This window comes from Montipora foliosa, unplaced genomic scaffold, assembly GCF_036669935.1.
Source record: "Montipora foliosa isolate CH-2021 unplaced genomic scaffold, ASM3666993v2 scaffold_463, whole genome shotgun sequence".
NCBI classification, from domain to species: Eukaryota; Metazoa; Cnidaria; class Anthozoa; order Scleractinia; family Acroporidae; genus Montipora; species Montipora foliosa.
The window spans coordinates 34,037-49,908 of record NW_027179771.1 but is presented as its reverse complement, the minus strand read 5'-3'; the positions used below and the strand labels follow the sequence as shown (position 1 = coordinate 49,908).

The 15,872-nt window shown below is 41.8% G+C and overlaps 1 protein-coding gene across 1 annotated transcript; it reads left to right on the top strand.

The window, feature by feature from the left end:
- Positions 1 to 1,704: 1,704 nt before the first annotated feature.
- On the top strand, positions 1,705 to 7,389 carry LOC137989507 (uncharacterized). The gene has a single exon (XM_068835314.1). It carries the CDS (start codon positions 1,705 to 1,707, stop codon positions 7,387 to 7,389), a length of 5,685 nt encoding a protein of 1,894 aa, XP_068691415.1.
- Positions 7,390 to 15,872: the final 8,483 nt, after the last annotated feature.

Below are 15,872 nucleotides of genomic sequence, written 5' to 3'. Positions count from 1 at the left end.
GCATCAACATTGGATTCCCTTGTAAAATGTTAGTTTAAAGGGTTTGATAGAGTTATTTCCCATTTCATAGGGCACTGTGGTTGCCAGATTGACTTTCAAACTTATCATGGAAACGTAAATCAATACCAGTGAATGGACACTAAAAAGGCAGTCCCTTGACTTGTTGATAAAAAATTAATTTAAATGCACATTGAAACATCAGTTGAGGAATTGTTTTTTTCATCCCCACTTTATGAACCTAAAATACATTGCTGCAGTTTGTTTATTGCTTGTTCATTCATTGTCTTCATCGCATCAAATTATTTAATTTTTAGGTATTTTGTCAGATCTCCATAGAGAAACTATCTTTATCTAAAAACTTAACTGGTTGCTTTTTGGAGCCCTTTTGTGGCATATTTAGATAGGCAGGAAATGTTCCACATTTTATGGTAAATAGTTCTGCATAGTTTTAAGGAATATTGCAGCCAAATCTAATCGAATATGAGACATTTTGTGAATTTAAAGACTATTAATATTGTTTGCACTTGTTTTAAAAGACTTAGGGTTGGCACTCAAAAGTGTTCCTTCAATAATCTTATTCTTTAAAGATTGCCTTGGGAGAATTGGATTAAGGCTAGCTTTTAGCTTCTTTCCCCAGTGCCCTCTGAGAATGGAGTTGATTTGGTTTTGCCCAATGTTGAAAGATGAAACAATGCCTAAACCAGCTGCAAGGAATACCTCATGGTGCTTTTTTACAAACAAGGGCATGAGGGTGCTCGTAAGCATCTGAGCATTGTTTCGCATGCTAAGGTGATAATTATTATAAATAATTTATTTCTCTAAGACAGTTGTTGTCACCGGAACTGCTTTCTGAACCGGAACTCGAGTACACGTCATCTCCCATGATACTTCTGGGTCATATGCCATGTGCTCGAAGAGTCGGACATGTTTAGTTTTGAAAATGTTTGAATATTCTTTGCATCGAACGAAAAATATGGACTATGTCGTTTTTGATTGACTTCTACCCGGACTCGTCAACATATGTAAGTTTTGTAGAATTTTCGCACTCGTCGTTTTTGAGACCTATTTTTGACAGCTTTCATAAGATACACTCGTATCTGTTGCAGCGAATCTACAACTACAACAACAACTTGTGAGATCGAAATAAAAGGCAGAGAAACCAGTAGAACCTGTGTGCGTGAAACTGTTGTCGAATCTCGATATTCACGGAGCCGGGATTGAGAGAATTGCAGGAGTGACTACATCTCATTCGATATGGAGAGCAAAGAAGGCGAAAAAAGCGACATGGAGTTGTGTGGAGGCGAGGAGGACGACGCGGAAAATGTTGAAATATCTTCCGAAGTGCCAGCGACTCGTACCGTTAGAACAAGGAAGCCAAATCCGAACAATCGTGAAGAGGTAGAAGCGGAAGAAATTCACAGATTAAGGCGTTCGCTTAGCGGCTATTTGTCACGAGTAAGTACATGCATAAGTCAGTTGAAAACATGTCTCTCCGAATGGGGGAAAGCTGAGGGAATTCGTGAAAGTGTGAAGAACCTTGAGCATGCATGGGAACGCTACAATGATCAGTACCAGAATTACTTGTGCAAGGAGTTGTCTGTTCAAGAATTTGGGCGGGTTGAGTCCAACTATGTTAAGGTTTATGAGGACTATTCTCGATATGTCAAAGCAGCCGAAGAAAGATTGTCTCTCCTCGCGTATTGCATGTCAAATAAGAGTTCAAAATCTCGTGTAGAACAACCTAAATTATCATCGATAACTTCGACTGGCTCAAGCATCTCGAGATCCTCAAAATCTTCCCGATTAAAGGAACTGAAGAGAAGTGTAGAGTTGAACAGACTTAAGGCCCAACAGGCACTTGAGTTAGCAAATTATGAAGCTGAAATGGAAAAGAAAAAGATTGACATTGAGATGCAAAAACAGAAAACAGCAAAGGAAATGGTATTTAAAGCTCAGTTGGAAGCTAGAGAAATCGCTCTTCTTGTTAAAGAGGAAGGTGATGCAGTCTCGTGTGCCCTAAGTTTACAAAGCGAGACCGATGATAAGATTGAATTTGAGCCTCCCATCACTAGGAGTCAACAAACAGCAACTTGGGTAGCACGCTGCCACCAGGACACTCCAGAAGATAGATTGAATCATAGCGAACTCACACCTCAGTTAAAGAAGTACGGTGAAGAAATTACCAGTCCTCATTCCAGAGATCCTTCCCATATCCAAAGAAAGGAGAATTTTATCGCAAATGGAGATGATAACGGTGAAAATGAGAATTGCCTGCATGAAAAGGAACAGATGAATCCGTGTAAAAATCCTCAGGCTATTCTTTTGAAGGTGACCACGTTGCAAGCTATGCAGCTTGTCAAGTTTAGTGGAAATGCAGCGGATTTTCCGATTTTCAGGAGAAGAATTCGAGATAACCTCGAAGATGGACTATTGTCGGATGCCCAACGGATTGAATTTCTCCCCAAATTTGTGTCCGGAGAGGCTTATGAGGTGGTTGAAAGATCTGTGGGGTGTTCCTATGACGACATTATAGCAATCCTGGAGGAGCGCTATGGCCAACCAGCCGCAGTTGCGGCAGCGTGTATTAATATGCTTACCACAGGACCAAAATTAGGAAACAGAGACTTCAAGGGTTTGCGTAATTTTGCTGAAGAACTGCAGTGTGCCTCACGAAGACTGGAAGGAGAGTATGAACATGAGGCAAGTACCACTTCAAATATGAAGATGATCGTAGCACGACTGCCAGATTACATCATCAACAAATGGGCAGATGTATCGTACTCTAACAGAGAAAAGGGACAGAACCCAAAGTTAAAGGACTTAGCTCAATTTGTGAAGCGACAAGCTGCCATCAAAAATGACCCTGGTTTTGCTGGTGTTTCGTTAGTCGCAAGTTCGGAGGTCAAGGGAAACAGAACAAAGTCATTGAAAGTCAACAACAGGTCATTCATCCCCGAGCCCACAAGGCAGACTTCATCCTTTGCCACCGATGTTAAAGGAAAGAGCACTGGCCGAAAATTGCCCAGCGAAGGACGAAACAGCATCACACCCGCTAATAGGAGTTGTTTATGTTGCCCCGGATCTCACGAACTATCTTCATGCCTCGAGTTTCAGAAGAAGGATTTGCAGAGCAGATGGGACATTGTGAAAGTTAACCGGTTGTGTCATGTTTGTTTGAGAGTTGGACACCTTCGAGGAAGGTGTGAATCGCCGAAATTCTGCCCTTGTGGGAGCGACAAACGGCACCATAAGTTACTCCATAACCCCCCAAATACAAGGAGAGACAATGACAGACTCAATCAAGCTAGTACAGAAGAACCGAATGCGGCAGTGACAGACCCGCATGCCGAAGTTGCTGGTGATCAAGGACCTTCAGGAATCAGACATACAGCGCAATATGCTACCGTCACACAGCCAGGCTCAACAAAAACTGTGCTTCTGCATGTTATACCAGTGAAAATCACATCACCTGGCGGAAGGTCTGTCACCATTTACTGGCTGTTAGACAACGCTTCCCGTGGAACCGTGATTAGTGGAGATGTTGCTAAAGAATTAGGGCTGAAAGGTCATAAGGAGTTTATATCTGTTAGCACCTTGATGCAGCAAGAAGATGAAGAGTTTGAAGTGGTGGAATTTAAATTGCAATCTGCGAGCGGAGAAGGTGAAACGCTTAATGTTGAAGAGGGCCTGGTCTCGGAGAAATTCAATGTCAAAGAGAGATGTCTACCTGAAGATATTGACAGAAGATCGCACCCCCACCTACTGGACATTGATGTGCCAGACGTAAAGATAAAGAAAGTATCAGTGCTGATTGGAAAGGACGTGGGTGAAGCGCATGAAGTCCTCGAAGTGCGAAAGTCAAATAGACCTGGTAGCCAGTTGCAAGCTCAGCGAGGCCCATTGGGCTGGGTGATCACGGGAACAATTCTGGGCTCACCAACTTACAGCGAAGTCAATGTCCACTTCACATCTTGCGAGAGAAAATTGCACGAACAAGTTGAGAATTTTTGGAAGATAGAAGGATTTGGAGCGAAGCCTTCGTGTAAACCTATAATTGAGGAGCCGGTGCCTAGACGTCAAAACCACTATTTATCTAGAGAGGATATCCGCGCAGTAGACATTCTCGAGAAGACCACGAGACTGACTGACGGTCATTACGAGACCGGACTGTTGTGGCGGAAGGACGATGTTGAACTGCCAAACAACCGCAAGGAGGCTGAAAAGAGGTTGCAGAGTTTGAAGAGGAAGTTCCGTAAAGACCCTAGCCTTGAAAGGAAATATCGCGCAACGATGAACGACTACATAGCTGAGGGTCATGCGCGGAAGTTAACGACAGAAGAGGCTTCTATAACTGGCTCTAGAACTTGGTACCTTCCGCATTTCGCAGTGACCAATTGCAACAAGCCAAATAAAGTACGAATTGTGTTTGATGCTGCCGCCGAACATAAAGGAACCTCGCTGAACAAAAACCTATTACCGGGCCCTGATTATACTAACAGTCTGGTTGGTGTGTTATTGAGATTCCGCGAGGAGAAGGTCGCATTGGTTGGAGACATTAAAAGCATGTTTCACCAGGTGAAAGTCCGACCAGAGGATCAAGATTCCCTACGGTTCCTTTGGTGGAGTGGGAGCTTAGACGAAACACCTAATGAGTACGCAATGACTGTACACATATTTGGTGCTACAGACTCGCCATGTTCGGCGAATTTCGCCTTGTTGAGAACTGCTGAAGACAATTGGAAAGAGTTCGACCCTGTGACCGTAGATACTCTGAGGGACAACTACTATGTCGACGATCTACTCAAGTCCATGCCAACACCAGAACGTGCGATTACGCTAATGCGGGAGCTGATTGAACTTTGTGCAAAAGGCGGTTTTAACCTTACGAAATTTATGAGCAATAACCGAGAAGTCTTGGCCGCAATACCTGTTGAGAAGAGAGCGGATCCAACACTTGACTTCACCCTTCATCAATTGCCGGTGGACAGAGCCCTTGGAGTAAGATGGCACATCGAATCTGACACCTTTGGTTTCAAAGTCGTGAATTTGGATAAAGGCGACACGATGAGAGGAGTTTTGTCAACAATCTGCTCAGTATTTGACCCTTTGAACTTGGCTGCACCAGTCATGCTACCAGCAAAGCAAATCATGCAAGATCTGTGGAGGAAGAAGATAGCGTGGGATCAACCACTCGACGGGAAAATTCTTCAGAGATGGCAGCAATGGAAGAACAACCTTCCACTCCTAGCTGAGGTGAAAATTCCAAGATGTTACTTCAGTCGCACAGATCACGAGAAAGCTACACTTCAACTCCACCACTTTTGTGATGCTTCAGAAATCGGCTACGGTACCTGCACCTACCTTCGAACAGTCTACCCTGATGGAACTGTTGAATGTGCATTTATTACTGGGAAATCCAGAAACGCTCCTATCAAAACAGTCAGCATTCCCCGACTAGAATTACAGGGAGCTCTTTTGGCAGCACGTGTGGACTTTTCAGTCCGACAGGAACTGAACTTCGAATTTGAAAGGGTGGTTTTCTGGACGGATTCAATGATCACCTTGAACTACATCTACAGCGAAAGTCGACGATTTCAGACGTACGTTGCAAATCGGGTTACAGAAATCAGGGAACTCACCGCTCCTGAACAGTGGAGACTCTGTCCAGGGAAGCTTAACCCTGCAGACGACGTTAGTCGAGGGCTAGAAATGAAAGAATTTCAGAACAATGAACGTTGGTTGAACGGACCGTCCTTCCTGTGGAAAACAGAGGATCACTGGCCGGAGATCAAGCATGACGAGGTGGCAGTTGACAAGCTTGAGATAAAAAAGGAAGTATACTTGATCGAAGTTGAAACGGCTACACCACTAGACAACCTCTTGACCAGATATTCTCGCTGGATAACCTTGCTGCGATCATTTGCCTGGTTACTGAAGTTCATAAAGTGGCTGAAGTGGTCTTCGAAGGAAAAGAAACGTGAGCCAGAGTCTTGTCAAGTTGAAAATCACGTTACACAGGAGGAACTCGAAAGGTCGAAGAGAGAGGTTGTATCTTTGGTGCAGCGAAAGGCCTTTCCTCATGAGATAAAAGATCTCAAAGCAGGACGTCATCAAGTGAAGGCATCAAGCCACATTTTGAAGCTCAAACCAGTTATCATGAATGATGGAGTCATGAGGGTCGGCGGTAGAATTTGGAGAGCTCCTATCTCATCCAATGCCATGAATCCGATGATCCTGCCTAAAGACCATCACGTCTCAAGAATCCTGATACGTTATTTGCACGAAAGGAATGGTCACTGTGGAACTGAACAGGTCTTGTTCTTTCTCAGGGAAGAGTTCTGGATGGTGAAGCCTAGAGTAGCTATAAAGGAGGTTCTTGGGAAGTGCTTACTATGTAAGAAGCTTATGCCCCGTAAGATGAATCAAGAAATGGCCGAGCTGCCCAAAGTTAGGCTGACCCCGTATGAACCCCCTTTCACGTTCAGTGGAGTCGATTACTTTGGACCCTTTCACGTGGAAAGAGGGAGAGGGAGAGTTGCAGAGAAACGTTGGGGGGCGATTTTTGTGTGTCTGAATTCGCGTGCAGTACACCTCGAAGTCGCGAAGTCTCTAGATACTGATGATTTCATTCTTGTTTTGACCCGATTCCTGAATCGAAGAGGCCATGTGAGAGAACTGCGGTCAGATAACGGGACGAACTTCGTTGGGGCAGATCGCGAAATCAGGGATGCCGTAAATCGAATTGATAATGACAAGGTTGGAAGAGAATTGATGCAGCGTGGATGTAAGTGGGTGTTCCACCCTCCTGGGGCCTCCCACATGTCTGGAGTCTGGGAACGATTAGTGAAAACGGTAAAACGAAGCTTGAAGGCCATCCTGGGAAAAGATCTTATCAATGAAGAGGTTCTCCAAACAGTGTTTACCGAGGCTGAGCGTATCGCTAACTCTAGACCTCTGACAAGAAACCCTTTCAGCCCTGATGACAGCGAACCTCTCACGCCAAATCATTTCTTGAACATTCGCCCTTCTAGGAACCTGCCCCCGGAAGTTTTTGAAGAGAATGAAAGGATGAGCAGGAAGAGATGGAGACAAGCTCAAGTTCTTGCCAATCATTACTGGAAGCGTTGGTTGAGAGAATATGTCCCATCGTTGCAAGAAAGACAAAAGTGGAACCAAGTTCGAAGAAACCTACGCATTGGAGACCTCGTCCTGATCGCTGATGATAATGTTCCAAGGAACCAGTGGCCCTTAGGTCGAGTTGCAGGCGTGTTCCCTGGCAAGGATGGATTAGTGAGGAGTGTCGAAGTGAAAGCTAAAGGATCTTTTTTCAAGCGACCAGTTACCAAGATTTGTTTGCTAGAAGCGGCAGATGATGAAGAAGGACAGTGAGCTTGGCTGAACGGCCTGCTTGGTAACAAGAATGAATTTCAAATGTGATGAACTTCGGTCAAAGGGCGTTCATGGGGGGCGCGATGTTGTCACCGGAACTGCTTTCTGAACCGGAACTCGAGTACACGTCATCTCCCATGATACTTCTGGGTCATATGCCATGTGCTCGAAGAGTCGGACATGTTTAGTTTTGAAAATGTTTGAATATTCTTTGCATCGAACGAAAAATATGGACTATGTCGTTTTTGATTGACTTCTACCCGGACTCGTCAACATATGTAAGTTTTGTAGAATTTTCGCACTCGTCGTTTTTGAGACCTATTTTTGACAGCTTTCATAAGATACACTCGTATCTGTTGCAGCGAATCTACAACTACAACAACAACTTGTGAGATCGAAATAAAAGGCAGAGAAACCAGTAGAACCTGTGTGGGTGAAACTGTTGTCGAATCTCGATATTCACGGAGCCGGGATTGAGAGAATTGCAGGAGTGACTACAACAGTCTTCTTTTCGTGTCGGTCATTCAAAAACTGTTGGAGCTGTTGGATTAGAGAGGCAGAACATTTAAGGAGGCCCTCCTTGGGGAGAAGGGTCCTTGTTCCCTTTAAATATTTGCTTGTGTTTCCTTGTTCCCCAAATTACTTTCACACTTGTTCCCAGCTTTTTTATCCCTTACATTTAAATAATGGTTTTCTTCCCTTGTTCCCTAAAATATTTTGATATTGTTACTCTGTTCCCCAGTTCAAATAAGCCATGTTCTCTTCTTCCCCCAAACCCCTGGGAGTGCCTCTTTGCTGTTGATTCTCGTATTGGCCTAATAGTAATTCACTGTAGAATTGCAAGACACAGCAAGTTCTTATCTGGGAGTGACGGAAAAGTTTTGAATAAATTTTCGCACAATACAAGAAACAAAATTTGACTGCACCTTCTAGATCTTACTCTTTTCGGAAATGAATCAGCTTGTTTGCACCCATCTGGCGACCTGCGGGAGGGCAAGCTCTAGAAGGTCTTCCTTAGTGAACCTTCCGCTAAAAAAAATTTCCAAGTCTGGCTTTCTGGTGTTAGGGGCCGAGGTTTTTGTGCAAAATTCATCAGCGGCTTCCTTGCAGCTTTTAAAGGGAGTTCCTTCGAGTAATGGTCAGTAAAAGGTTTGTAGTGCTTAAACAAATTTTTGCAACTTGAAAATGTATGTTTACACGAAACACATATCAGCTTGACAATTTTTCTTTCCCGATACCCCATTTAAAATTCACATGAACGCTATTAATAGAGGGCCAGAAAACCATTTAAAACATTTTGTGGCATTTTTTTTTGTCAACAAACTTGGGTTGTCTGTTGGCTGTTGTGCTTTGGCTGTTATTTGTGCTTTTTCTAACTATTCTAAGACGAATTCAGGCTGGTATTTTCGAATCAAGTGGAAGAAGACGGCAAAACCATAGTGATGATGTATTTAGTTGTACTGACTTCGCGAATAAACACTTTGGTAGCGTCCTTTCGACGGGATAGATCGACAAAAACCGAAATGCCCTGTTTCCGGTTAAAAGGCAAATGATTGACAGGATAGCACGGTTTCGACTGCCGCGCGCACTGCGGGCGCGGGTTCCGTATGAAAGGAAAAAATAACGATAAACAACAAATGGTAATAGCGGAGCTCCGCGCGCGCCAAACGCGGAGCACCATAGTTAAGAAAATACTGGTAACCCATCGATGCGAGAAAATTTGGTTTTATAGCCATGACGTCATGAACGTCCGTGCGTACGTCCATCTGTCTGTCTACCCCTCCATATATGCCAATGTGAGAAGTATCGTGCTAGCTTACAGGATATATCTTGATATTGGACATCCATGTTTTGATCAATTGACATCTGTCAAAACAAGCTTTCCGCAGGCTCACTCTTACAGCTCAACGAGGTCAGCTGGTTTTTCTTTATTTTTTAAGTTGACCGCTGACCAGGTACTGGTTTTCGATTGGAGTGCAGGCTCAACCTGGCTTGATTTTTCGCGCGCTTTTTGTGGCTCGACGCGGCTACACGACCATGCTATGTCAATTATAGTTCTTACACAGTCAACGCTTTTCGTGTTCAGGTGGAAAACGGCAGTTTGGAAAATGTTTTCTTTCTGCCTTTCCGCTGGTTTTAATCCAGTTTGACATATCATGATAGCTGTGGTACGTCCACACAGACGGCTGCACAGTTATTCAAGTCAAGCATCGGAGGGATATAAACTTACACCTGAATGTTTATTTTTAACTTGCTTAGAGCTGATTTTTTCTCTGTATTGCAACTTTTAGCATATCTTTAGAAGCTCTGATAAGGTTACATGATGACTGGAAGACCTATAACTAGAACAGAAAAAAAAGAAGAGCGAAAGAGAACGGCAACGACAAAACAGAATACCAGTAATAGCTCACACTTAGTGCAAGACGTTACTCCACAACTTCTTTCCTTGGGCAATAAACCGTTATTTTTTTTTTTGCGCATGCGTTATTTTAGGACGTTCGCGCGAAAATTTTCTAATATTGATTTTTTGCTGAGAATTTTACCATTGAAAGATGATGAGTTAGTGATTTCAGAAATATAAAACAAAAATGGGGATCACCGACTTCGTTTTGGAGAGAACTTGCCCTGAAGAACACCCTAATTCTGAAAAAATCTGGCTTCTTTGGCGAATAAGGCCCCAGCGTCTGTAAGCCCAAAAATATTGCAATTACATCTTTGAAGTCAAATGTTCTCTACCAAACTTTGTTTAAGTGGACCCATCAACTGAATTTAGTTAACTGTTGAGGTTCCTTAAAGAACAAGTTCGCATTAAGCGACCATAGTTTCATACGCCTTGCAGCCGTAAGATGGCAGGACTCCATGTCCCGATAACAGAAATCTTGAACTTTTTTTTAACTTCCGACATAGATTTTTTGTTAGTTTTTGGACCATATGGAGATAATTGTAAATAAATTTGTCTCTGAAAAGAAAAGTAGGAGTCACCGAACATCCAAGATCGTTAACTCCAAGCAAAGCTATAGCAATGGCCATCTGTCCCATCATTGTTCATTTTAGTACTTAGCGCGCGCATTCGATGTATGACGTGGCATGTGAATTTGCGTGCGCTGTAAGGATGCGCAGTAGCAATGGACGCGAACGTCCTTAAAGTGGATGCATATTTTTAAAAAGTGATTTAATCGGCTTTTCCTTTGTTCAGGAATGAAACTCGAATTTTTATTGACAACTGGAAATAAACAACAATTATCTGTACTATTTTAGACACAAAGATAAAGTTGAATTGTTTGTTTGCTTTAAATTGCGAGAAAAAGAATGCTTTTTTAATCCGTTTGACCAACTGGTTTTCGATGTGCTTCGACAGTGACAAGAACATTTTGCCCTTATATTAGAAACACGTAATAGAAATGAGTTCTCGTAAAATTAGGGGGAAATTTCACTAGCTTGTGTTTTCAGAAGTTTGTTTAAAGCACCTAAACTATTAAGGTAATTTTGTATTCGTCCTTTCTTGGTTGCATTGCCGTATTTTGCCGATTCTTGTTCCAAGCCAAGCTGGCGTGTTTCCATAAAATAAATCAACATGTGAATGATCTCGTTTTCAGAGATAAAGTGGAATAAAGTACATCAGTAAAACCCTTTTTTTTAACCTTATACTGACAACGTTTTTTTACGATTTCTAATTTTAGCGTAATTCCTATTCGCTGGGTATCGACAATTAACTCTGAAATGACTTTTTTCCTTTCCATTCACTCACTGAGTGTGTGCTTGTTTTCTCGTGCGGTTGAAAAAAAAATCAATGCCAAACTAGTGAATACAAAAGTAAATTTCACTCGAAAAACCGATATCACACTCATTGCTTTGTGATTCATGCGAAATCAGTTTTTACCGTAAAATTTACCATGGAATTCACTAGTTAGGCAATAATTTTTTTTTCCGAAGGCAAAGAAAATGATTTCATTATTAAAGCAGCGACCGGAAACATCAAAAGGCGGACAATCATTCGAAACTTCCCCACCCTACCGGAAGTAGGATTAAATAACCAGGGAGCTCCGCTTTTAGGCTTGGCTAAATCTTTGTATTATCAATGTAAACTGTACGCACTGTACTGTACACGATTAATTTTGTACTTTCTTCGTGCAGAAGCATAACTATTTCCATTTATACACTCCTTTTTTTATTTTTTATAAGAACCTTTCTTATAAGAACGTTGAGGCTGAGATTAACCAAAATAATAAGAACGTATTAAGAGGGAGTCCACCTGAGGACCATGCAGGCAAGTCTACAGTGCACATCACCGATTCTCCTGAAACTTGGCACACTTGTACAAAATCACTAGTACATGAACCATGTGCAACAGTTTGGTTCTACTGTCTATTGTTTACAAGATATGTCAATCAAACTGACAGACAATGAAAAGTGTTCAAATTTGTGGTGAAAATATACATCATGTTTGATAGCTTGCTGCAAGCTAGAAACAACGGGAAATGGCATGATATTTCTACATAGAATAGTTCTAACACTTAACAATAAAGCAACGTTGACTAAACTTCTGTGGTATATTTCTTGTGGCCAGGAGATAAATTTCAATTCACCCTAGTCAAGTCATATCGAAACAGTAGGGTCTCAAAATTCGTTGTTTGTAGAGATGCGGCGTTTTTTCAGTTGAATTTGTAGCTATCTAAGGCTTGCCAAAGAAATTATATTTCAGTTAAAAAAGCAAAAACTCTGTAAAGGACTCTGTTCGAGAACTGTTTTATGCATCCAACTAATGCTAGTTTGTGACAATTTGCAAATGAGGTCCACAAGGAATTACTGTAAGAATTGAGTGGAAATTGTATTATAATAAATGAAACTTTACTTAATGAGAAGCGAAACATCGTTATGAAACATTTTGAAACTCCAGCTTACTTATCTTTTTAGTTTTTAAGCTGCGGTTAGCTAGTTGACATAACTAATTCGAAGGAAAGTTGCAAACGTCATACTTGCTGGTCGTACCCGAACCCGAATGTTTTCGTTGGAGGCCGCAGTAGCATTTAGAAATCATTGCCTTGGAAGTTGAAAATCCTCGCTTGTTTGACAACCAAGCTTCATTTCATTTGAATTTCCAACACCATAACAATTTTGCTGTCATCACATGTCATCCAACGACTCGGCCAGCTGGCGGCATCGCATCCAGGCATTTTAGTACTTTACTGACTTGTTTTACTATCCGGTCGAGGATTTTGTTCAAACAATGAAAACAATTTTTTTCTCCGGAACGAAATTTTAGATATTTTATTTCTTTTCTATCCAATTGATACCAGCTGAACATTTTTGCGTTGTTGTTTCTCGGTTTTAACTGGAACGATTAATTGCGTGACAGAGTGTCACTTGTGATAACAAACAGCTGAATTTTGTATCAAATTTCATGCCTCAAATTTCACTCCCAATATCGCTATGGCTTCTTTTGAATGCTCTTTTAGAGTACATTCCAAGAAAGCGTGTGGTGTATCTGGTCGGTACAAAGACCAGACAGCGCTTTTACCTTTAAAGACCTGTTCAAAAGACGTTTTACATCATTTGAAAGGCTGTTACAAAACCACTCCCGCGGGTGTTGAGGTGGAATGGAAACTTTGCTTATATAGAGCTGGTTTGTTTGACGAGGCGGGAGAATCCCTTACCATTTGCCCCCTTCACAGAGATGAGTTTGGTCTTGGATGGCGACCAAGCAAAGTTTGCAAGTATCCATTGCACGACAGCAAGCAGAAACCCATAAGAGGTGTGACATTGCGTATGTCCCTGGAAATTCACAGAAAATATAAAATCCTGTGTGAGATTGGTCAAGGTTAGGAGCTTGCTTTTGTTTTAATTCTTGCTGCAACAGTTAATTTTGTTAAATTTATTATCTTGCAAAAATGTTTTCTTAGATTACGCTTTAATTAGTATCCACTACTGTTTACAACTATGCTAGGTGTCTGTACGAAATGTCTAAGGATTCACACCAAGACCAAGTTGCAGGTAATATAGCTTTTTTTTTTTTTTTTGCTTTCTGTAAACCCCCATCGATCGAGTAGGTTATCTCTTAGTAAACAAAGAAAAATATTCTAGGAAAAAAAAAAAAAAAGCTAAAGGTCCCTTATTTTCAAAAATTATTACATTCTGAACCAAATTTTGCAAAGCATTTTCCTTGACTTTCCAGCTCGGTCTTGTTGGACTGTAAGTCGAAAATAAACTCGCTGTAAACTCTTTGTTCCCTTATTCTGTCACAGACAAAAGCAACAACCAAAAGTTTAAACTAATTTCAGGCGCGTAGCGTGGTCATTTTTTCAAGTACGCACAAGTACATATGATCTAGAAACCTAAGTAAACTGAGGGAAAAATACTGCGTTCTTTACTTCTTGTCGAAATAGTTGTGTGAATACAAGCAAAGAACAAAGCGTCTTGCCCCTATTTTGAGCAAACTTGGCGCAAACAAAACATTGTTTTGGTTGTGCTAGCGTGGCTGGAATTGTCAAGAACGTTCTCGGAACGTCGCTCCTTTGTCACGAACGTTCTTGGAACGTCGCTGCTTTGCAACCGCGCCTTTTTGCTGGCATTGTTAGTGCAAAAAAAGTACAATTCAAAACTAAGTTAGAACATGGTATAGCTTGTGTTTTAGTTTTTAGAATTTAATCAAAGTGGTGCTTTCATCACGAAATCGTGGTTGCGTACAAGTAAATGTTAAAAATAGAAACAATTGCTAAAATCTCAAAATTTTCTGGTCACTTCAAGTACTCACGTGCGTATAAGCGTATAGGATGTTACGCGCCTAAAATTCTCAATACATTTCAAGAGGAACATGCAGAGACTATTGAATATGTATAGGTTAGCCACCAATGAAAGACCCACTCTGATTCTCAGAATTACAAACCAAACCTGGCCGAGGTCATAGTTATTTTTTTCTCTAAAGGATCCAGGAATGGCCACCAGAGAAGTAGGAACACAAGATGATTTTGAAGAAAGCGTCAGTGACGACGAAGTTTCATCAACCTTGTTAAAGCCACGAAGACACCAGGTATTAAAACTCATCTTAATCACACTACCTTATCCTATAGATAGTATAGTTTATTGGGCTGACTTAGATCGTCATCATCATCATCATCATCATCACCATCATCACCATCATCATCACCATCCTCTAACACCGCCGTGGCTGACTTAGATACCAGTACCTATAACATCAATTCAAAATGGAATGATGCTAGGTCAGAGTAGAGTTCCAAAATTAGCCTGCGTAGCTGGCAGGATGCGTGCTATGTTTTAAGGGCGGAGCCTCTGCTGCGAGGAGAACGGTGATTAGTGTTCCTAGCGGCTTCGTCGCTCGTTTAAATCCCTCGCAGTCTCCGTAGCTCCTCCAGCAAAAAAAAAGACACTCGCGCGCGAAACTTGGCAGCCTTGCACGCCAGCGTTAAAGCTGATACAATGCATCTGAGCGGGTGCAGAAGCAAGACAGACGTAACCCACGGACGAACAAAGTGGGGAAGCTGGGGTAGATGCCACTCCCCTCCAGGGTTCTTTTAAAAAGTGGATTTACTCTCTGATGCTGAAACTTTCAGTAGCTGTTGGTTTATCTCTGGCCAAAATTTTGATATGATAACCAGCCCAACTGTTTCTCTCGGCGACATTCCTCGAATATGGTAACTGTGCCCGTAACAGAAGCGGTCAGCAAAACTGTCCTACCAATATGACACGTCGAGAAGTCATTTGTCTTCATAGCTAACAAAAATATAGACAATTCTATGAGTGTTTCAAGTTGTTGGGTTTTTTTTTAAAATCCTAACAATGGCATATATCAGTACATAAAAACAAAAATTATTTTGAGATGATCTCCGCTGTCTCTCAACAAATTAAATTTACTCACTGATGTATTTTACTGTCTTTTTAAAAGGTTCAACCTGGTGAATACTGTAAACTCGAGAGTCAGTATGATGACATCATGACTCCACTACCTACCTTAGTACAGTCCTTACGTCTCGATGATGAGGAGTATTTTCCAACGCCCCAAAGTAATCGCGGACTACAAGCCCTAAACAGATGTTTTGGCAGTTTGAGTGATGGACGAATCAGTCCAGTTCGCTTTCAACTAAACCAGCCAATCTCAGAAGTCGCAAGAAGCACGAGTTCTTACATCAAGCGAAAATCGAAGGAGGTAGTAGAAACAACTTTGGAGTGTATTGCCCCCGGACAATCAGCTGAGTTGCTTACTCGGATCACTACGCTTTCCACAACTAAAGAGCCAAGCCCTGAAAATAAGATTGTTGTGACCCTAGTTTCATTGTACGAAGGAGCGACATCATGGTACACAAAAATGACGATCTTATCCATCTTCGTGCAACACTACAGTAAATCGAAGTTAAAATCTATGGTACCAGGTCTGACGACATGGAGGATTGATCAGGCAAGAAAACATTCTGCAGTTGTGGGTGAAGGAGTCTCTGAAGAAAGAGAGCCCGTAGTGCGTTATCGGTTGG